Source organism: Narcine bancroftii, chromosome 5, assembly GCF_036971445.1.
Source record: "Narcine bancroftii isolate sNarBan1 chromosome 5, sNarBan1.hap1, whole genome shotgun sequence".
NCBI lineage: Eukaryota > Metazoa > Chordata > Chondrichthyes > Torpediniformes > Narcinidae > Narcine > Narcine bancroftii.
Genome location: NC_091473.1, coordinates 166566699 through 166591495, shown reverse-complemented (window position 1 = coordinate 166591495; position 24797 = coordinate 166566699). Strand labels below are relative to the sequence as shown.

General features: G+C 38.4%; 1 protein-coding gene across 3 annotated transcripts in view; it reads right to left on the bottom strand.

Annotated features, from left to right (window-relative positions):
• Nucleotides 1-24797, bottom strand: part of dnah12 (dynein, axonemal, heavy chain 12) — a 230102-nt gene that overhangs the window by 186217 nt on the left and 19088 nt on the right. For all 3 annotated transcript variants that reach the window (XM_069939623.1, XM_069939622.1, XM_069939624.1), the window contains exons 5-8: nt 23403-23592; nt 21064-21139; nt 8534-8692; nt 8037-8232 (exon numbers count right to left, since the gene is read on the bottom strand). In XM_069939623.1, the coding sequence (XP_069795724.1) occupies nt 8037-8232; nt 8534-8692; nt 21064-21139; nt 23403-23592 (621 nt within the window). The remainder of the gene's footprint in view (nt 1-8036; nt 8233-8533; nt 8693-21063; nt 21140-23402; nt 23593-24797) is intronic.

Here is a 24797-nt window from a genome sequence, read left to right as displayed (position 1 = left end):
TGGGCATCACAATTCATGAGAGATTCTGGTCAGACTGTTGTAGAGACAGAGTGACAACAGTGATTAATTTTAGACACAGACTGGTTCAGTACAACTTTCTCCACCAGCTCTACATCACACTACAAAAGACTCACAAGGCAAAACTGGAGGTACCGGAGACATGTTTCAGGTGTGGAGTGGAGCAGGGAACATTTGGTCATGTGACCTGGTCCTGTGGAAAGTTGGCCCCATTTTGCAGCCAATGTGTCTGGTTTTGCGCTAGACCCAGTTTTGTACCTTCTGGGAAACCTCACAGACATAAGTTAACCAAATTCCAAATTCAATTCGTATCAATTGCTTTGTCCGTAACAAAAAAATAGATAGCAATGACCTGGATGTCTGACTCTCCTCTTCTTATTAGTTGGTGGACTACAGATAGGCATAGCTGTATGCCCATGGGAAAAAAAAATCACTTGTACAATCTTAGAAACTGACAGAGCACCTTTGTTAAAATATGGCAACCATATCTGACATACATGGGAGCCACAACTGGACAAAAAAATTATCAATCAGTGAATTAATAAAAGATATGATATAAGGGGACGGCTCTATGGCCTCCCTGGATATTCGTCAGAAGTGCCAATACTGCTCCCAGTGTTCTCTTTTTTTAAAAAAGGGGAGGTGGGAGAGGGAGAGGGGAAAACACAACACATATGTAGATTGTTGGGGGATATCTGTACATTTTGAAGCAGTTTGTGACATTGTTGCCTTGTTTATTGATGGAAAATGAAAAGTAAAATATTCAAAAAAGTTAGAATGATTTCTGTTCAAACTAGCCTGTAAATGTCAACTTTTGCCTTTAATCCATTTCATACTTTGTAACTACAATAGTAATTTACCTACCTAGTTACTAATTACAATAACACAGTCTTTTAAAAGAAACTCAAAGGCATCAATATTGCCTGTGAAAATTATTATAAAATGAAGAATTGGTAATTCGTCTACCCCTATTTCCAAATCTGGATACAAAATATTTACTTCAGAGTAGTTTCTATCAAGTGCATAATCACAGTGAATACTCAAAATAGTTCACCCTAACAAATAGAAATAAAATAAATCCCAAAAGTTGGTGCACAAGAAAGGGCAGACTATCTGAACCAATTTGTACCTATGTAGGCAATATGTAAAATCAGTGCTGCCTAGTGTTGACAATCAATAGCACTCTCCATATGGTTCTTTAGGTACATGCCATTCTGAACAACAATGAGAGGCTAGGAACTTGCTTAGAGACAGCCAGCATCTATTAAATACAAGGTGGTGTCTGGCTACAAAAGAAAGCTTCCATGAAGAGGATTGTCACAAACCAGTACAGAAATTGACACTTTGAACATTCTAGTCTCTGGCAAACTATTATTCTGCCAAGTCCCACTGGCCTGCACCCAGTCCATATTCCTCCATACCCCTCGCAGCCATGTCCATATTTTTTTTAAATCTTAAAATTGAGCTTGCATTCACCACTGGCAGCTTGTTCCACACTCCAAAAGTTCAAAGTTCAAATGAATTGTCAGAATACAAACATGATATCACACACATCCCTGAGATTCTTTTTCCTGAGGGCCAGGCAGAATTTCTGTTGATCGGTAGTGCAAAAAAAAACTCAAGGAAAGTTAAGTATACAAAAGATAGAAATGTAAACAAGGAGGAAGCGTAAACAAACTGCAATAGAGAAAATTAATATTCAACAATAAATAATGTTCAAAATCAGAGTCCTTAAATGATTAGGAGATTTTAACTTTTAACTGTCAATGAGACAGGACAGGTGACAGAAGTGTGTGTAGGGGGATATAATGCCATGAGTTTCAAGTCAATTATGGAAAAGATTAGGTCTGGCTCTCGGGTTAAGATTCTAAATTGGAGAAAGGCCAATTTAGAGGAAATGAGAAAGGATTAAGAGACTATGGAGCAGGACAAGTTGTTTTCTGGCAAGGATGTGCTAGGTAATGGAAGGCCTTAAAAAATGAAATTGTGAGAGCATAGAGCTCCCATTTGGATTAAAGGCAAAGTTAACAGACATAGGGAACCTTGGTTTTTGAAGGATATTGGAGATTTGGTGAGGAAGAAGAGAGGTGTACAGTGGGTATAGGCAACATGGAGCAAATGAGGTACCTGATGAGTACACAAAATGCAAGAAAAAACTTGTAAATTAGGAGGGCTAAAAGGTTGCTTTGGAAGACAATGTGAAGGAAAGTCCTAAGTGTTTCTACATGTATATTAAGAGCAAAATCATAGTAAGGGACAAAATTGGTCCCCTTGAAGATCAGAGTGGTTGGCGAGGTATGAAGCTAGAAGAGATGGGGAGATCTTAATTTTTTTTTTGCATCAGTATTTACTCAGGAAACTAGCACCGTGTCTAGAGGAGAAAGGAAAACAAGCAGTGAGGTCATGGAACCTATACATATTAAAGAGGAGGAGGAGGTGCTTGCTGTCTTCAAGCAAATAAGGGTGGATAAATCCCCAGAGTCTGACAAGATATTCCCTCAGTCCTATTGTTGAAATTGCAAGGACCCTGGCAGAAATATTTAAAATGTCCTTAGCCACTCGTGAGGTGACGGAGGATGGGATGGTAGCTCATATTGTTCTATTGTTTAAAAAAGGCTCCAAAAGTAACCCAGAAAAATTATAGGCCAGTGAGCCTGACATCAGTAGTAGGTATGGTATTGGAAGATCTCCTAAGAAATCGGTTACACAGGTTCTGTATTTTATGGAATACAAGACCCACTTTATTCTCAAAAAATTGCTCAAAAATATCCTTGGGACTTGTACACCAAGTTGAGGTATATCTGATAGGCTCGTGTTTACCCAAACACCATAGACTACCAGTACTTGTACCTAGCCTAACTCCATAATATTATTTACTCAAACATCATCATCATTATTACGTATACTCTAATTTTAAAAAGGAATTATCGTAAAAATTAAAGCTGGAAGTTCTGAAACGAATGTCCTTGTTTAGCAGCCAACACTAAAAAGTTATGTCGTAACGGTTTCTGAGCGTTACTGTCTATTTATGTCATACTTGCCACTTATCTATTGTTAGTTTTAAAAGAAAATTGAAATTAGGGTGACAATGGTGAGTCGTGCCAACAGTGCTCATTGTTGCTGTGTGGCTCACTAGCATTGCTGCCATCAAGCATTGTGCACCAAAAACTCCTAGCCATGTTCACCAGCCATTGCCATTTGGTGTTTATCACAATAAGGACATCTCGTCGTAACAAGAACAACAACGGAAATACAAATGCATGGTGATAGCAGTGGAAAATTTTACCCTCAAGATGGGTACAGGAGGAATCACTTAGCTATACTTAAGAGAACTATGCTAAGAAGCATGATAATAGAACAACAGTGAGAGTTTTAGGGGTACCGCCACACAGCAAAAATGATATGAGAATGGAGAAAGCAAGAACAGCTACAGACTGCTTAAAAAAAAGGTCAACGTAACCTTTGTTATCCAGACCCACATTGGCCAGAATTTGAGGAGGAGTTTTAAAAAATTAGGTGAGGAATTCAGGGAAATGCATTTCCACCAAAATGATAATTAATCAGGCCAGGAGATAAGCAGAAAAATAAACAGAATCATGGTTTTGCAGGAACAAAAGGTTGGTGTTACCGGTTCATGAAAAGGCAAGGTTCATCAATGTGCACAAAAAACATCCATTGCCAGAAAATGCTGGAAGATTATGAAGACAACAGGAAGAGTGAAACGTCCCACCATTCCATAGGGATGTGAGTGGGTAAAGACATCTTGGGAAAATGTAAGAAATTAAATTATTGTGAAGGCTTTTATCTCTACTGATAGCTTGTTTTTATAAAATAGTTTCTGCTATAGCTAAGTGGGTTTTGTTTTCTCTTGTAAATTACAGCATTATTAAAAATAATTTTCCTGTTGTTTTAGTTGCACATTTGGTCCAAGTTTATTTCTGCTATACCATAGCGACATATTTTAATAACATTAAAAGCTTCCCCGTAAATACACTAAAAAAGTTCTTAATACTCCCTGCTGAAATGGGGGGGGGGGGGGGGGATATCTTATATTCCCATGGGTCTTATATGCCATCAAATACGGTATATGGATAGCTAGGGACTGATTACAGAACCATTGAACATGACTTTATGTAGGTAACGTTGAACCAATTTTATAGAGTTTTTTGAAGAGGTTCCTGGAAAAGTTGTTGAAGAAAGGGTTTGGATATTGTCTCTATGGACTTTAGTAATGACTTTGACAAGGTTCTACATGGGAGATTAGTCAAGAAAGTTCAGACGCATGGTATTCATGGTGAGGTCGTCAACTAGATTTGACATTGGCTCTATGGAAGAAGCCAGAGAGTGGGAATGGATGATTGCTTCTCAGACTGGAGGTTTGTGACTAGAGGTGGGCCTCAGGGATTGGTACTGGGGCCATTGATGTCATCGATATGAATGATCTGGATAATATTGTGGTAAATTGTATCAGCAAGTTTGGAGATGACACAAAGATTGGAGGCATTGTGAACAGCGAGGAAAGCTCTCAAAGGTTGAAGAGGATAAAATGGTCTGAAAAATGGCAAATCAAATTTAATGCAACAAGTATGAGGTGTTCCATTTTGGAAGGACAAAACAAGGTAGAATATACAAGATAAATAATAGGGCACTGAGTAGTGCAGGAGAACAGAGGGACCTGGGAATACAGATACATAATTGCCTGAAAGTGGCATCACAGGTAGATAGGGTTATAAAGAGAACTTATGGAACATTAGCCTTCATAAATCAAAGTATTGAGAAAAGGAGATGGGATGTTATGGCAAAGTTGTACAAGACATTGATGATGCAAAATTTGGAGTATTGCATGCAGTTTTGGTCACCTAACTATAGTAAAGATAGCAATATGTTTGAAAGGTGCCGATGAATTACTAGGATGTTGCCCGGACTTCAGAAACTGAGTTATAGGTTAAGGCTAAATAGGTTGGAACCTTATTCCATGAAGTGTAGAAAAATGAGGGGAGATTTCATTGAGATGTACAAAATTATGAGGGTTTATGACAAGCTCCTGTTTTATTTAGTGAGTGTCACTTTTGGGGTTTGTGCAGGCTGCAACCATTCACAGTTTCACAATATTTATAGATTGCATGGCACCATCAGGTCCGAACTATAAATAAGGTTGATGCTCTCAACTAAAAACAAGAACAATGGTTGTTTAATCAGAAAAAAACAGATGGTGAGAGAGAGTCATGTGATTATGAGTCATGTGATTGGGACACTTAAAGAAACAGAATTCAGTATTGATCAGCCAGCCATCTGATAAACAGAGGTAGAATGACTCTGTATGGAAATGGACATTTCTGCTGATTCTCCTTGCCAGGGAATTATTGAACCACCATGACCATTGTGATGGTCATTTTTATTGACCAGTGCCTGGGTTTTTGGAAGTCACGTGTTTTGTTTCGCCTGCGCAAGGAAAAGGGAAGTTGTGACAATTATTTGTATGAAAGAACATTTCTCTGAAAGCAACTTGACAAGGATTCGTGAGTTTTCAACATTCTGATCACTCAGTCTCACCTCCTTTGTAACTAGTTTAAAAGTTTAAGTTTCAACACAGGATTTCTAAGACTGAACTTTGGGAATGAATTTCCAGAAATATGTAATGGTTTGGGTAATCCACACATACACACACACACACAAACATACAGACACTCACATAAGTATTTTTGCACATAGTTGGGGTAGATTTAAGTAAGATTATTATATTTATTAGTAGTTATTAATAAATATATTGTCTTAAAAATATCACTATCTTGGTGAATTTCTATTGGTGCTGGTCTGAATAGATTGAGTAAATGCAACTAGGTATTTTCCACTGAGGTTAGGTGAAATATAAACCACAGGACATGGGTTAAGGGTGAAAGGGAAGAAGTTTAGGGGGAACCTCTTCACACAGAGAGTAGTAGAAGTGTGGAACAAACTGCCAGCTGAAGTGGTGAATGCGGGTTCTATGTTCACATTTAAACATAAGAAACTGAAGGAGTATGGAGAAATATCAGGGTACAAGATGAACGTAAATAAAACTGAAGTGATGCCACTAAGTAACGCGGATTATACAGAATTTAAAATAGAATCACCATTTAAATGGCAAACACAAGCAATCTGATACCTAGGTATCAGGTTAGATAATAACTTAAGCCACCTGTACAAACTAAATTATCAGCCACGAATAAAGAAATTGCAGGAAGACTTAGAACATTGGAAAGAATTACCGCTAACGTTGATAGGGAGGGTAAATTGCATTAAAATGAATGTCTTCCCAAGGATACAATACTTATTTCAATCGTTGCCAATTCCCTTAACAGAGAAATTCTTTAATGAACTAAAGAGAATAATAAGGAAATTCTTGTGGAATGGGGGGGAAACCGATGATAGCATTAGATAAATTAACAGAGTGGTACAAACAAGGTGGTTTGCAGTTACCAAACTTTAAAAATTATTATAGAGTAGCACAATTAAGATATATATCAGATTTTTCAGACAAGGGAAAAACCAGACTGGACCAGGTTAGAGCAAGATAAAATAGGGGAGAAGGTACTGAAACATATACTTTATAAGTAGGGTGAAAAGCTGGTGCAATATAAAAGCTCACCAGTATTGCATCATTTACTTAATATATGGAAGAAGATCCACTTAGAAAGGAAAAAAATGAATTACCAAATACCAAAATTGTTATTGACACAAAACCCACTAATCCCTTTTACATAGATAACCTTTCCTTTAGAGAATGGGAGAGAAAAGGAATCAAAAGAATAGAAAATTGTTTTTTTGGGAAATAATTTATTTGCATTTGAACAGTTGAAGTACAAATATGAAATAACTCTTGGTACAATGTTTGCATATCATCAACTGAAAGCTTATTTTAAGGATAAATTGGGAAACAGACTGATATTACCAGAAGGAAGCAGACACAATGATAATTAAAAGATTTATAACGAACATGTGCATTAAGCTGCAAGATAAGGAAAATGATGAAATAAGCTATAAACCTAAACAAAAGTGGGAAAAGGATTTAAACAAAGATAAAAAATGAAATATGGGAAAAGTTATGTTCTTGAACTATGAAGAATATGATAAACACAAGGTTACGCATGATACAGTATAATTGGTTACACAGGTTTTATATAATGGGATCCAACATTATCAGGTAGATGTTTTCGCTGTAAGAAGGAAATGGGAACAACAGTACACCCAATTTTAGCATGTAAGAAAGTGAAAATGTTTTGGGAAGATCTAAATCAGATATTAAATAAAATCACAAAAAAATAACATACCAAAAAATTCAGAGATCTTTCTTCTAAGTAATATAAGTAGTAAGGAATTAGGCCTCAAACTAGATAAAGTGCAAAAATATTTATTATGATAGGCTTAGCTGTAGCAAAAAAATGTATAATGTCAACTTTGAAAATGGAAGAGAGCCTGAGAATACAGCAATGGTACATGGAAATGAATAAATGTATTCCATTGGAAAAAATAACATATAATTTAAGAAATAATGTCAGAGTATTCAAACAAATATGTGAATTGTACATGGAACACAACAGAGAGTGCCTACCACGGACCTCCACCCCCTAAAATGACAGAATGAGAAGACGACGAAATGAACTGACCCAGTGTGTAAAAGTAAATGACACAATTTTCTTGTTTATTTTCATTGTGTGATGACATTGTTTAATGGGTTTAATGTATTGTATAGGTTGAACGTTTAGTGGGTGGGGAGGGGGTGGGAAGGAGGGAGGGGGGGAGAAAATGACACTGTGTATATTCAAGAGGGAAATGTTTATGTGTATTTTGGTCAATATGGTTCATAGTGTGAAAAATTTTTTTTTTTAAAGTTAGATGTTACATTTTATTTTTAATTACCAATCATTAAAAAATCAATATACGTGAAGCTTTATTGCCCCATTTCTCTTTCTGGTGATTGGACAGAGGTGACCCTATAAGCACTGAGAGAAGCAACAACAAATCTTAGCATTCATTACCTGATTACCAATCAGTACATTGGCACTGGCATAGAAACAGTCCATTTTCTCAGATTTAATATTCTTTATCTGCTCTTTGTCAGTAAGGAGACTGAGAACTTTGGGGTACCATGTAGTCATTATTTTCTTCTCCATTTTGCCATGCTCTATCACCACATTGTTCTTGTAAGATTCACATTCAATTGGCCCTTTGGATCTAAATGAACAATAAAATATTAAAATACAGTTTTAAAAAAAGAAGCAAAACCATAAACTTAAATTCAAGACGTATGGGGATAGTGGGGTAATTGGGCACATGGATGTATTTGCGTGACGTGGACTCATGGGCCAGAAGAGCCTGTAACTGTGTGGCATCTCTGATTTAAAAGTTGTTAAAAAAAATTAAAACTTTATAGTTGTTCATTAATACTTTAAACCTAGTTTTAGAGATATCATTGACAATTTAATTAAATTTGAAAATATCGGATTATAAAATTTTATAAGATGACTTCTCATACCTACAATCTGACAAATCCAGAAGAGTCAGATTGGAAAAAGTAAGGTATCCTAAATCCAAGACTGCTTGCAGGACTGGGTGAAGGATGTAGAGCTTTTTTATAATCTCCTCTCTTGCTTTTACAAAATTTTCATGCCAGGGTTTAGAGAAGTCCAAACCTCTACATAACAGAGAAAAAAAACAAATTAATTAATGATGAAAGAAAATAAAATGTTATACGCAATATTTTTAAAAATAGCTACAAATTTCAAGGCTTCTGAAACTTATATTGGCTCAATTTCTTTTGGTCACCATCACTAATGCCAATAGATTTTGATAAGCAGTACTTAGAAATCGTGGTGAGCAGGAAATAAACTACTAGTAAAATTAGAATCACATTTATGGCATGCTGGCGATTCTTGATTCGTTGAATTCAGAACCTGATTAATTATGAACGTAGGGGGATTTCTGTGGGCCAATCACTGCTTGATTCAAATCTCTAAAGGAACCTCATACAGAAGGTCATCACAGCACCAGAGGCAATTCTGAGGGAAGCTAGAGACAAAGTCAGATGCTTGCCAGCTATGACAGAATTGAAGACCATTGCATCCCACAAGGCGAGGCCAAACATCATAAACAGCTGTGATACTTCACTACCCAAAGAGCTGGACAACTTTTATGCTCACTTTGGGAAGGTGAACTCAAAGATACCAATAAGGATCCCTGCAGAAGTTGATAATTCTGTGATATCTGTCTCTGAGGACAACATGAGAACATCCTTCAAGAGGGTGAACCCTCGCATGGCATCAGGCCCTGATGGCATATCTGGCAGGGTCCTGAAAATCTGTGCTAACCAACCAGCTGGGGTGCTCACGGACATTTTCAATCTCTCATTGCTATAGTCAGAGGTTCTCACCTGCTTCTAAAGGTATCAATCATCCCAGCAACCAACGGCGGCACGGTTATCACAATGCTATTATTTTTTAATATTTTATTTTAACTTTCATAGACTCGTTAAACATTATAATCTTTTTTAACATTCGTGTAGCATAGTCTGTATTTATCCCCCCACCACCCTCATACAACTAAAAGTACCAACAATTAAATTACCTCGATAGCAAAAAAACCCATATATTCCCCCCTCCTCTTTTCCCCCTCCCAATTTATCTTTACCCCCCCACCATTTTGAGACATACCTAATACGTCCATCTACCACTTGCATCTCCCTCCCTTTCCCTGAGCTCCTCATATTCATTCTCACTTCTAATAAACATTCATAGTTAAACATTAACATTATGAAAAAACCACATATCCCCCTCATATTCCTCACAATTACAATATTTACAGTCCATCTTTCCCCTGATTCCCTCTTTCCACCATATTTACATTTAATCCCAAAGTGGTGACAGGGTTCTTACAAAGTCCTTTGCCTCCCTTGGATCCTTAAAAAACTTTCTTTCCCCTCCCACCCTTATTATCTTCAGCGTTGCCGGGTGAAGGAGGGTAAGCTCGATTCCTTTTTGTTTAAGGATCCTTTAAAACTGGGTCAAATTCCCTCCTGCGTTTCAATAGCACTTCACTTGTGTCTGGGTAGAATAAAATTTTCTCCCCCTCATATTCCACCAACACCCCTCCCCCCCCGCGCCCCCCCCCCCCACTAGCCTTCGCACCCACTGCCCATAAAATCCAAAGGAACCTGACCAGGATAGAGTGTAGCCTTTGGTTTAACCCCAGGTTTGGGGGGAGGGGGCACAAGAGACCAGTGGGCCCATTCCATTCTTAGATTATTTCCAATTTGTACACTCCCCAGTGTATCTCAGATCCACTTTTTCCTGAACTCCACCATTTCTCTCCCCTCCTTACCCCCCATAATTTTAACCATATTCCTCCTGCTGATGTTTTCTAAAGATATCTATCTTCTTCCACATCCTTACCCTATCCCACGCATCCATTTGATTCTCTCTTATCCAATCTTTCTTCCACTCTCTCGATTCTCTCTTCTGTTTCAGATACCCTTTCTGTCAGGTTTTTCTGCCTTTCTTTGATTGCCCCCTGCCCTGCTATCAGTGTCTTCTAAGTTCTGTTTATCTAGCCAGATATCTCCAATATCTCTCTGGCAAAGAGCATCAGGCCCTCTGCCCCCTTTATCTTTCACCTTCCTATAATGTCTTTCTTTTACTCCCTCAATCATTCTCTTCTTCTTCCTCCTCCAACTTGCTTTGCAACTCATTTATCTCTTCTTCTTCCTCCTCCAACTTGCTTTCCATCTCATTCATCTCTTCTTCTTCCTCCTCCAACTTGCTTTCCAACTCATTCATCTCTTCTTCTTCCTCCTCCAACTTGCTTTCCAACTCATTCATCTCTTCTTCTTCCTCCTCCAACTTGCTTTCCAACTCATTCATCTCTTCTTCTTCCTCCTCCAACTTGCTTTCCAACTCATTCATCTCTTCTTCTTCCTCCTCCAACTTGCTTTCCAACTCATTCATCTCTTCTTCTTCCTCCTCCAACTTGCTTTCCAACTCATTCATCTCTTCTTCTTCCTCCTCCAACTTGCTTTCCAACTCATTCATCTCTTCTTCTTCCTCCTCCAACTTGCTTTCCAACTCATTCATCTCTTCTTCTTCCTCCTCCAACTTGCTTTCCAACTCATTCATCTCTTCTTCTTCCTCCTCCAACTTGCTTTCCAACTCATTCATCTCTTCTTCTTCCTCCTCCAACTTGCTTTCCAACTCATTCATCTCTTCTTCTTCCTCCTCCAACTTGCTTTCCAACTCATTCATCTCTTCTTCCTCCTCCAACTTGCTTTCCAACTCATTCATCTCTTCTTCTTCCTCCTCCAACTTGCTTTCCAACTCATTCATCTCTTCTTCTTCCTCCTCCAACTTGCTTTCCAACTCATTCATCTCTTCTTCTTCCTCCACCAACTTGCTTTCCAACTCATTCATCTCTTCTTCTTCCTCCTCCAACTTGCTTTCCAACTCATTCATCTCTTCTTCTTCCTCCTCCAACTTGCTTTCCAACTCCAGGCCATCTTGCCATGCTCTTTTCCCACCAGATCACCTCTGGTCTTGCTGCTCCTGGAATCCTCCAGGCCTGACACCTTGACCCAACCTCTTTGTGTCTGCCTGTTGGAACAGTCTTACCAGGTAAGTACTTGTCTTCAATTTGTTACAAGATCAAGCCAGTAACCACAAAGAAGGAATATCACGCAGGGGTAAAGATGAACAATTAGTTTATTAACAAAATTTGAGCTTCAAACTTTAATTCAAAATTCGCCCCTTTATAACAATGCGCACTGGTCAATATACAAATATCTATAACAGTGTAAAACTAATAAATTCCCCAGCCTAAATATAACATATATAATCAAAGTCTAAGTTATATTTCCAACCAGCCCACAGAAAAAAAACTTAGACACAAAACACCTAAGACTCACAAAACTTCAATTGCAATCGAAGTAAAGATCGTAAACAAAATTCAGTTTGTTTGGTAAACTGAAGCCAAAAGATCTTTTAGAGAGAGAGAACACAAAAACTTGAAGTGGTCTTCTTGTGTTGCTCGCAGAGAAAGAAAAAAATGGCTTGGTCTGGATCCTTCTGGCTGCCTTCAGAATATTCTTTTTTTTTAACAAATGCCCAACATTCTAAACTGCCTCTTAGACAATGACTCATTCTTGGGTTTCCTTTCATTCTACAGTCACACCCAGTCATGGTTTGTCTTCCAAGTCCAGAAATTTCTAGATCATCTTTTGCACATGCTCAGTCTGTCTCTCATTCTCAGCAGTCCATCTTCACCTTGGCTCTCAAAAGCAAACTGTCACTTTTTAAACATAAAACCACAGACATAGATCAATACACAACACATAATTCTGTAATATATCCCTGCTAAAAAAAATTTTGGTCCACAAGAACAAATTTTTAACAATTAATGGAAGTGTTACATAAATAAAATAAACACTCAATTTTTACAGTATGTGATTAGATTCATATCTATCCAGATTAACAACTTGACAGACAATCTGCTATTACATTATCTGTCCCCTTTACGTGTGTTATAATTAAATCATACTCTTGTAGCATTAAGCTCCAGTTCAAAAACTGTCCGTTCTTATTTTTCATTTTGGACAGAAAAACCAATGGATTTTGATCAGCATATATTATTAATGGTTTTTGAGCAGTACAAATATACACATCAAAATGTTGCAATGCCAAAACAAGTGCTAATAACTCTTTCTCAAACATTGACTAATTTTGTTGATGATCATTAAATTTTTTTGAGAAGTATGAAACAGGATGTTCTACTCCATTACCATCCTTCTTCTGTAACAGTACAGCACCAACTGCTTCGTCACTGGCATCCATGGCTAAAGAGAATGGTTTTTCAAAGTTAGGGGACACAAGTACAGGCTGAAGGCATAAAATGGCCTTTAACTTCAGAAAAACTTCCTGGCATGCATTGAACCAGATAAATTTTCCTTTCTTTCCAAGTAGTTTTGTTAATGGGAATGCAATTTCTGCAAAGTTTTAACAAAATCTACGATAGTAGTCAATCATACCTAAAAATCTCCGAAGAGCTTTCTTATTACCGGGGATAGGGAACGCAGTGTGTTATGAGCCCAAAGGACCCCAAAACCCAGCAGAAACAAACATTCACCAAGAAAAGTAGTTTTTAAAAACAAAAGTTATTTTTAATCAACTTTAAACATGAAAACAGAATCAAACATTAACTCAACTCTATACTTAACTAACCCAAATTAATCCCCTTCTAATTCTAAGTGCAAGTGTATGTAATGTGTGTGTAAACTCAAGAAAAGTTCTTTGGTTCACAGTTCAATCTCACTTCTCCTTCTTCCAAGTTCTCTGGTTGCAGGCAGTCACCGTATGGTGCACTGAATTTAACATGTATAAAGTTCACCAGGCTTTGTGTTTGAAAGGTAAATGTTTACCACTCAGGAAGGTTCTTGTAGGGCTTGCAGAGAGAGATATTTGTTACTCCAGGATTTCCACAACTGAGGTACCACCATTAGTCACCTCAGGGTCTCACTGATGAAACTTGCCCCATCAGGGTCTTCTAGATGGTAACCTCTTTCTTCAAGCTACCACAGAGTTCCATTCCTTCCTCTATTTCAAGAGAAACATCAGACAGATAGCACTTCCAACCATCTACTGCTCTGGAACTTGCATTCATCAGTTTCAAACAGTTTTCCCTGGATTGCACTTTTCAGTTACCTATCAGTGTCTCACAGACTAACTGATTAACTGAGCTGTAAATCAACTTCTGTCTCTTTTCCAACTGAAACTCCAAAGAAAGCATGTGACTCATGCAAAACTCCCATCTTCTCCAGCAAACAACAGGAATTCTTTCTTCTGCTCCCATCTGTTGTTAGATAAACAAAATCCAGGTGTGACCTTTCTATGAGCACTTTGCAGAAAGGATACTGATAGACAGCATGACTCCAGCAGGACAATGGTCAAGCATTTTATGACATCAGTTCAATTAACACCTACTTGTGAAAGGTACTTCCATTCTCCAAAAGATCCTGCAATGTGAATTTTTCAGTCTTTCAAATAAGATCAGTTTTAAAATGTGTGTATGTATGTGACCTACTCTAAATTTTATAAATTCTCCCCAAATATTAATATTGTTAAAAGTGGTAGTTAATACTTTCGCTCCAACCAGTGCCAACTGCCCCTGTCCTACCACATAACCCAGATAAATTACAGTGGCATGTCCAAACTCATTCTTGTGCAAATTCACTGTGAGGTGCGTTTCCACCAGTCTCTGAAATAACTACTCTAATTCAAGCATGTCTTCTTCCCATGTATCCGTACTAATTACTAAATCATCGATTATAGGCTCCTGTGAGCTCAAAACCCTGAATTACTGCATTAATCTTTCTCTGAAATGTACCAGGTACATTTTTCATCCCAAAAGGCAGAACATTATATTCATACAATCCCAAGGGTGTAATAAATGCAGAAATCTTACCTTTCTCCGTCAAAGGAATACACCAGTATCCTTTGCCTTCCCCATCTTATCTATACAATCATCTATTCTGAGAATAGGGAATGCATCAGTCTTCGTCACCATGGCTTAGGCACCAAAACACAGGGTGAACTCCAATTTGAACTTGATTTTCAGATGATGTCATCTTTGAGCATATAATCCACCTCTTGATCCAACAATCTGCCCTTTTCCTGATTATCTCGGTAAGGATGCTGCTTAATAGGCTTAGCATCACCGACCTCCACATCATGACAAGCCACAGTAGTTCTTTTTGGAACATCTGGGAATATGTTCTTAAATTTTATAAGTAATATTTTCATTTCCCGTTCTGATTTAGTCAAATGCATTGGTTTCTAAGTTTTGAAAAACTATGGAATTTTCCAGTCTGGGGCTTATGACTTTCTGTGCTCCATGACCTTCCACAAAACTTATCTTCTCCTTACTTTCCTCTATAACTAGCACCTTGGTTGGAATCCTAGTCTCCCCCTCAGTCATTTTCTGAAAGTAAGGTTTAAGCATATTCACGTGACAGACCTATATCTCTCTTCGACGATCAGGCATTTCAATGACATAGGTGATCTTGTTAATTTTTAATTTCACCTTATATGGTCCTGAAAACTGAGCTCTCAAAGGGTTTGACTGCATTGGAAACAAAACCAATACTTTGTCACCAGGTTTATTGTCCCTAACTTTTGCTTTTTGATCATACCAAATTTTCATTTTTCCCCAAGCAGTTTTTAAACTTTTCCTTGCCATCTCGCAAGCCTGATGTAATCTGTTTTTAAATTTAAAATTTAACAGATTTAATTGTATATCATTATTTCTTCAACAATAGTAATGGACCCCTGACTTCATGACCAAACATCAACTCAAATCGACTAAAGCCAAGAGACTCCTGAGTTACCTCTCTAACAGCAAATAATAACAAATTGATTCCTTCATCCTAATCCATTTTATTTTCCATGCAATAAGCCCTCATTATATTTTTCACAGTTAAATGGAACCTTTCCAAGGCCCCTTGACTTTCAGGATGATAGGCAGACGACACAATTTGATGGGCTCCCAATTCATATACCACCTGTTGAAATATTCCAGACATAAAATTACTCCCTTGGTTCAATTGAATTTCCCTTGGTAGGCCAAACAGTCTGAAAAATTTTAGCATAGCCTTCAGAGTCGTCTTCGTTTTAATGTTTCTCAGGAAAATAGCCTCTGGAAACCTTGAAGCTGTGCACATGAATGTTACAAATATTCATTTCCTGCCTTGGTTTTTGGCAATGGGCCAACACCATCCACTATCACTTTCAAGAAGGGCTCCATGAAAGCAGGGATGAGTTGTAAAGGTACCACTGGTGATCCTTGATTAGGCTTGCCCACCAGTTCACAAGTTGGACAGGTTCTACAAAAGTTCACAACATCTTTTCTTAATTTTGGCCAATAAAACTGTTTCCTTATCTTCTCTACCATCTTCTTCACTCCAAGATGACCTCCTAAAGGTGTACTCTGAGCCAACTTTAATATTTCATTCCTGTAAGTTTTAGGAATTACAACTTGCCTTATTACCGCCCAGTTTTCACTGGCAGGTATAACTTGTGGTCTCCACTTTCTCATCAATATTCCATCCTGAACAAAGTAACCTACTGGCACAGTTTCAATCTCCTGGGTAGACAGAATCTTACCTCTTATTCCAGCAAGATCAGGATCATGCTTTTGTCTGGCTATTAATTCTTCTCTTGGCAACAGTAAAGCTGGATCCTTAGGTTTGTCCTCAATGCTTTCCTCCACTACAGGATCATCACAGATTTTCTCTACCTCTCCCGTTTTTCTCAACATGGCTCTAGTAATGGCACACGCAGGGTAGATTTCCAAATCTTTTTTGGACTCATAAACCAATGGCTTACTTGTGAGTTTCACCACAAGTATGACTTTACCCTCTGCTAAATCATTTCCTAACAAAAGAGAAACTCTGTCCACTGGAAGACTTGATCTTATCCCTATCATAACCAGGCCATTAACTAAGTCTGATTTCCTCACTATTCTATGTAAAGGTATAGGCTCTTCTTCACTACCAATGCCTTTAATTAAATTCACATCTCCAGTATCGGTCTCCTCACCAAAATTCAAAACATTGCTTAATTCAAGCGATTGGGCTGCTCCAGTATCCCGCAGGATTTTAACTGGAACTTGATTGGATCCTTCTTTAACTGAAATGAAACCTTCAGTCATGAATGGTTTGAAAATATCCCTAACTTTCTCACTCTGAACACAGGCAGTTGGTACCACCCCTTTCTCTTTCTTCCTTTTCAGTACAGGACAATTTGCTATTATGTGCCCTGGCTTCTTACAATAGTGGCAAATAACACTTGAAAATTTTTCCTTCACCCATTTCTCTTCCTCTCTTCCTTTAACCTCACTTCTAGATTTTCTTTCTACTCTACTTGGATTATCAGCAGTATTCCTTTGAAAAGTTTTCCCTGGTGTCCACTTAGGTTTGTGGGTTAAAGCATATTCCTCTGCGAAATTAGCCAATTCTTGCTAAGTTTTTATATTTTTCTCTGCCAAGTACACTTGAATATCATCAGGAAATCAATTTTTAATCTCCTCAATCAGAATGAATAAATCAAAGTTATTTTCTACTTTCATTGTGGCACACCACTGATCAAAACACACAACCTTCCTATAAGCAAAATCCAGGTAAGATTGGGTTGTTGCTTCTTTTAAACTCCTGAACTTTTGTCCATAAAGCCTCTGGGACTAGTTCATAAGATCGGAGTACAGCCTGCTTTACGAGGTCGTAATCAGCTGTTTGTTGTACAGTGAGACACAAATACACCTGTTGGCCTTTCCTTTTAAGAACACTTTGTAGCAGGAGTGACCACTGGTCTGGTGGCCATTCTAAATTCACAGCTACTTTCTCAAAATGCTGAAAATACTGGTCTATTTCAGCTTCCTCAAATGGAGGAACTAACCTCACTTCTCTGCTGACCAGAAACCTCTCCTCCTGACCAGCACATGGGTTTTGGGCTTCTCCCTCTCCTTGGGTTAGGGTCTGTTTCAATTTAGCTAGTTCTAGCTCATGTTTTCATTGTTTCTCTCTCTCCCTTGTGACTGCCCTTTCGTCCATTTCTGCCTGCCTTACTGCTTCCTGTTCGGTTTTCCTTTCTGCCTTTCTTTGTTTCCTCCAACTTTAATTTTCTCAAAGCCAACTTTACTTCCTCTGAAGTTTTCTCCTTTGCAAACTGTTCTAATGCAGCTTCTTCAAATACTCCCTTTCCTACATAGTGCTTAACAAATTTTTGGGCAATTTCCTTTTTTTACATCCAATTTTTACTGTTAGAAGTTTTAACTTGCCAACTATTACCATCAGTTCTGACTTTTTAGCCATTTTTAAATTAACCACTGAAGGGTTCGCTATGAACTGATCAATGTTCATAGTTGCTGGTTTTTCTGCTGGTGATTTATACGCTCACCGTTTATTTTTAATTTCAAGCTGGAGCTTGAGTCAAACTCAGTCGACTGATAAGTAAGCACAAAACTATCACCCGAAAGCTTCCAAATTGGTTTGATCCCAGACGATATCCCAAATTATGTTACAAGATTAAACCAGCAACCACAAAGAAGCCCCAACATTCCAAAATGCCTCTTAGACAATGACTCATGCTTGGGTTTCCTTTCATTTTTCAGCCACACTCAGTCGTGGTTTGTCTTCCAAGTCCAGAAATTTCTAGATCATCTTTTGCACATGCTCAGTCTGTCTCTCACTCTCAGCAGTACACCTTCACCTTGGCTCTCAAAGGCAAACTGTCACTATTTAAACAGAAAACCACACAACACATAGGTCAATACACAACACATAACTCTGTAACAAATTTTATTTTGTTTTCCAGCCCATGGGGTCTTTCCCTCTGCCGCCGACTTCACCTTGGGTCCCCAACTCCTGTTGCTGCCACATCTCTGTCCACTTCTCCTCGGTTCAGTTCCCCCAACCTCAGGTCTCCAAACTGTCCATGCCTGACAGCGCTTCCATCATCGCCCATGTCACCATCAGCTCCTCTTCAGCTGGGCTCCCATGGCCTTGGGCCTCTGCCTCTCCCGTGCCCGACAGCAGTCTCTCCACTTCCATCACATCCTTCCCCCGGCCCCCTCAATGTCCAACTTTATCGGGGCCATCCTGTCTCTCCCTCCCGGGTGAGTCCTGTTCCCTTGGGAAGCTTCGGGGCCTGTTGGCACCGTTACTGCCACCAACGTCCCTCTAGGCCCAGGGTCGGCCTCTCCACCTCCTCCACATGGTGAGTCTCTTCCTCTATCCTGCATCTTCATTCTTTATCCCATCTTTTTTCTTTCCCTACTCATTCTTTCTTCTATTTGTATTCTTGGTTGTCTTCCTTCTTTTTGGAGTCTTTTTTATTTTAGGGGATCTTCTTGTATCTGTCCTTTATTCTCTTTTCCTCAGAGAGCTCTTGGGTCATCTAACAAGCCCCTCGCACATCTGACAAGTCCCGCGCTGTCTATAAGGAGTTCATACATTCTCCCCACGTCTTTGTGGGTTTCCTCTGGGTGCTCCAGTTTCCTTCCACTGTTCAAACATTCCAGGAGCTGTAGGTTAATTGGGTGTAATTGGATGGCATGGGATCATGGGCTGAAAGGGCCTGCTACTATGCTGTATGTCTAAACTTTAAATTTAAAGAGCAAGGTGAGCTGCCTCAATGACTATCATCCAGAAGCATTCACATCTACTATGTTGAAGAGGTTGGTCATGGTTAGAATTAACTTGAACCCAAGTAAAGATCTGGACCCAATGCAATTTGCTGATCACATTAGCTTCACAGCAATGCAATATCACAGGCTTCCACTCAGCTCTGGATCACCTAGAATACAGCAATGTGTACATCAACTACAGCTCAGCTTTCAACACCATCATTCTCTCAGTGCTGAAAAAAAAGCTCCAAAACCCAGGCCTCAGCACCCCTCTTTGTAACTGGATCCTTGACTTCCTCATTGTAAGACCAGTCAGTATGAATCAGAAACAATGTCTCCTCCTCAATGACAATCAACACAGGCACACCTCAAGGATGCATGCTTAGCCCACTGATCTATTCGCTATATACCCGACTATGTGGTGAGGCACAATTCAAATGCCATCTACAAATTTGCCGATGACACCATGGTGATTGGCAGAATCACACATGGTAATGAGGAAGCATCCTGGAGGGAGATAGATAAGCTCGTTGAATGGTGCCAAAACAACAATCTTGCAATCAACATTAGCAAATCTAAGGAGCTGATTATGGACTTCAGGAGGGGGAAATCAGGAGATCACGAACCAGTCCTCATTGAGGAGTCAGCAGGGGAAAGGGTTAAGAGCTTCAAGTTTCTTGGGTGTCAACATCCTTGAGGATTTGTCCTAGGGCCTCCATGTCGATGCAATCCTGAAAAAGGCCCACCAGTGTCGATACTTCGTGAAGACTCTGAGGAGATTTGGTATGACGCCAAGACTCTTGCAAATTTCTACAGGTGTACTGTGGAAAGCATTCTGACCAGTTGCTTCACTGTCTGGTATGGTGCCAATGCACAGGACAAAAAAAAACTAGAGAGAGTGCTCGGCCAACACCATAACAGGCATCAGAATCCACTCCATCGAGGACATCTACATGAGGTGGTGTCGTAAGAAAGAAGCCTCAGTCCTCAAGGACCCTCACCATCCAGGCCGTGCCATCTTTACTCTGCTACCATCGGGAAGGAGGTACAGGAGCCTATAGATGAGCACCCAGTGGCACAAAGACAGCAGCCATCAGATTTCTGAACGAACATTGAACTACAGAGCTATATCTCTGCTGCCTGCTTGTTCGGAAAAATAAGAAATTTGTACAATATAATCACTTCTCTTGTCTACTTATGAAGGAAAATAAACAGTCACAGAATTATACTGTGCAATCCTTGAATTTAACCAATCAAGGATAATAATGAAAAAACTTTCAATTATTAAATACAACTTCACGATACTTTTTCACTTATGCTGACAGCTCATTTGCTATGATAGTTTTGAATTGGGCCCTAAATTTTCAATGCATTGCATTAGACTTGGCAGAATTATTAATTATTCCATTGAGAGCCAGTTTCATTGCCTATTGAGTCCCTTTTAGAAGAAAACCAGGTGCTGTAATTTCTTACAATTTTCGCAATTTAAGTTTTTGAATTACTTAAAAGAGATGAAAATTGGAGTTTGTTGACTGTGGGTGGCTAACCATTTTATAGCATTACTACTAGCTTTGGTATTTATGTAATTCTGCCTATAAGGATTGTCTGAACTATGTTTATTTATCCAGCTAACAATGTTATTGTACAGGTATTGCAAATTTGATGTCTCTCTTGCATAACAGATTGCTGCTGTAAAAGGGTTTATTTTTTACGTTTGAAAATAATGTGGAGAACTTGACATGGAAAGGTTCTCACACAGGCATGAATAAATGAACATCAGTAGAATGCATCTACTGTATAACCAAAGAAACGTGCTGGTAGCCAACTGCATCAATACTTCATACTCACATAGGATCCTGTGGAAGAGGTTCAGAGTCTTCATACTCGAGCCCTTTCACTTCTGGCTTGACAAGAACAGTTTTCACTGGAACATAACACATGGTCAATAAGTAGTTACATTCTTTGTTAATTTCATGACTTCAGTGTTGGCAACAATGCAAAATAAGATTTCTCTTTTATTTTCAGTGCAGATATTATTCATATTACACGAGACAAGTAATCATTACTTGAGACAGACGACTACAAGGTATAGTGAACCCTATTTCCTTCTCAAGAGAAGCAACAAATAGAATACATCTTCAAGATTTATCAGTAAATTCCACTGCAGAACCAAATTAGAATATCAATTACACAAAGATTGAAAGTTGCCGAAAATGAAGGCTTTTGTTTGCAAGGGATGGACAGCATCCCTGTGTTGGTTGTTCACAATGACCTGGACTCAAACTAGGGGCAGGCTTGTGGCATGGCAGCCTTTATTGGGAAGAAGGGGTGATGCTGGATCTGATACTCCTGTATCTCTTTCCCGAATGGAGCAGCTGAAAGATGCTGTGTGCAGGATGTAAGGGGTCCTCAATATTTTGTGTGCCCTCTTCAGACAACGATTCCGATAGATCATGTCGATGGGGGGTGGAGGGAGACTCTTATGGTTCTGTGGATTGACCTCCAATCCATTTCTCTGCAGTAAGCACACCACCCTGTGATGCAGCCGGCCAGGATGCTCTCGATAGAGCTCCTGTAGGTAATAGTGGCAGCAGCCTTATCCACTTCAGTAAGTGCAGTCACTGTTGTGCCTTTCCAGACAAGTACTGTTCAACAGGTGGACCAGAATGGAGTGAAGCAACAAGGCTAATAACATCGACTGTGGAACAGCTTCTTCTAGGAGCAAATTGAAATGGATCCAGCATCCCTGGGAGGTATGCTTTGATGTGTTCCATCACCAGATGCTCAAAGCATTTCATAATGGTGGAGGTCAGTGCCACAGGGCAATAGTCATTGAGGCCTATTATTGTTCCCCTTTAGGGTACCGGAATGATGGTGGCTGTCTTGAACCCTGCAGGAATGATGGACTGCTGCAAAGTGGTGTTGAAGATGTCCATGAAGATCTCCATCAATTGGTCTCTTATTGTAATTTATTGACAAGTTACTATCTGAGATGCATCAATTTTCCACAGTCTACTCAAAAACAGGCTACTCTTCTGTCTGGCTCACTGTGACCATTTGAATTTAATCTCAACATACCAGTACAAGTCAGGTCTTGTCCATTTAAATTTAAATACTTTTATACTTTGTGCTGAATATTAAGTACAGCCAAACAATCCACCTGGGAATTAAAACAAGTTTAATCCATTGTAGAATCTCATTCTTACCAACTTTATTTTTTTCAAACTTTACATGTCTTTTCTTATATTACATTCTCTAAGTGATCTGGTATCAAGAAAATTATTCTAATTGCGCTTCCTTTCTGATCAGGTCAGTAAGGATTGTGAAATTTGATTATGGAAATAAATAGTTCCTCATAAAGGGTAAAACGTCATTTTTGAATTTTAGTAATCACTGATCAAGTGGAAAAGACTATAAAATGTCAGTAGGCATCTGTAATATAATGAACAACCTTGGATTCCTCTGACCATAAGGTTCAGCCAAAGAGCAAGGCTTGTGGTATCCATTAATTAGCCATTTAATTTAAAAATAAAGGCACACACAATTGCTGGAAATAAAAAAAACCAGTGAATTGATGCATCTTTGATGACACCTTAACCCTTGAGAATTTAGAATAGAGAAATTAACAGACTACATTATGAACTCAAATAAATGGAAAATAGAAAAATTGGAATAAAACAAGAGAAGCGAGGTGGCCCGTTTCTGTGCTGCAATTGTTCTATGGTTCCAAGATTAAGAAAAAATTGAAAAGCTGTTTGAATCTATTAAAGATTTCATGATATGAGGTTTCACATTGAAAATGATAACATTTTCCAGCAAGAGAATCTGACTGGTAATCCTCACAATTATTTTGTCATTAAAACGATTTTAATGCTTTCAATTACCAGCTAAATAACCGTGGCAAGTTTCTTGAGCAATTGATATGCAAATACAGCAATGATATCAAATTCTAGAGGTACACTTTTTTTGAAAACCTACCTCATGATTTATATTTTCTGGAAATGCTGACACATGTTGATTTACCCTTAAATGGTCCCTGTTACCTCCCCAAGGTGGTCATTCTTCACATGATCAGCAATTAGTACACATCGGGTAATTAGTTGTTAGCATTTTCCACTAATATATTGAATAATTAAATAGTCTTAATGCAAGTAAAATAATATTATATTTAATATTGAAATACATACCCAAAAATCTCTTCATGCTCTTTTCAAAATCTTTTGTAACTTCTTCAATTAGTTCATGTATCATTATTGCTCTTATTTTTCCTTCTCTCAGTGAGAATGGTACCAAAGTCAAAATAGAGTCCAGCCACTGCTGCTGGATTGGTACCACAGGGCTATTCTCCACACACTGCTTCATGAATAGATAGTTTAACTGAAAATGAAGAAAAATTACATACTTCAGACAACATTCCTACTGAAGAGATTCCTTCAGTCCTCAGTTACACATTGCAAAATAATGAATGCCCTCTCATATTCCTTCACAGTAGTATCCAAAGTGTAATTTTATTTCCTTTTGCATTTATATTTGATGTAGTTAATAGAGGGTGGGGCAGGGAACAAAGCAAAATCAATAATTTTTTATCCAACTCTTTTTTTTTTACAAGATTTCAATCATATCTGATAAAATATAGACAGAGCAACATAATCCTCAGTTGAAATGGGATTTTTTTAAAAAAAAGCAAATATCTTCTAATAATTATTCAGCATTTCGACTTTATAATTCTTAACCTCAAAAAATTATCTTTCTAAATATGATTTAATCCATCTACATACTCTTCAATTATCCTGTTTTGTGAAGGTTGAAAATTTATCTGAGGAGTGCTTTTGGACATGACATTAAAAAAGACATTAAGTTAAATTATGTTGCTCCCCCTTCAAGCATTCTCAGCATTATTCTCTGCAATGCACAAGCATGAGTTTTCATTTCTATAAAGTGTCAGTGGGAAGGTTGGTACTGAGCAAGGTGAATGTTTGGTTACATCTACCGATTCCATTTCCCATGTTGCCTTTGATGCAGTGAGGATCAACCATGGGGTTTGAGGAGTAGAGGTAGATGTTCAGCAAAAAGAGAACGCAGTCCTGCTCCATTTTAACACTCTTCTTGCCATCTGGTCATAAAATAATCAATTTAATTTCCTAATACATCATTTACTGTCAGAACATCTGAATGCATGATAGTATTTAATTATTTCTTAGTTACCAAATCAGTGGATGCCTGAAAATAGAAACAAGCTGCAGCTGCTGGAAATCTTCACCAAATGCAGAAAATACTGGAAATACTCTACAGATCTGGCAGGAGTATTTGTGGGAAGAGAAACTGTTTGGGTTGGTGATCCTTCGTCAGAACTCAAGAGAAACAGACTCAACGGTAGAGAAGAAGGGAGAGAATCACATGCTGTTGAATAAGTAAGGGAGTCATGATTTAAACTTCGAAATTGGCTATCCTCAAATACAAAAGGTAATGGTGAAGGTTCCAGTATTGTCATGTAATACATAAAAAAATCTTTAACTTTTGTCTGCCATAAGGAAGACAGAGAGTCGCCACTTTGTCCAGCGCCCCTCACAGAAATGAGGCCC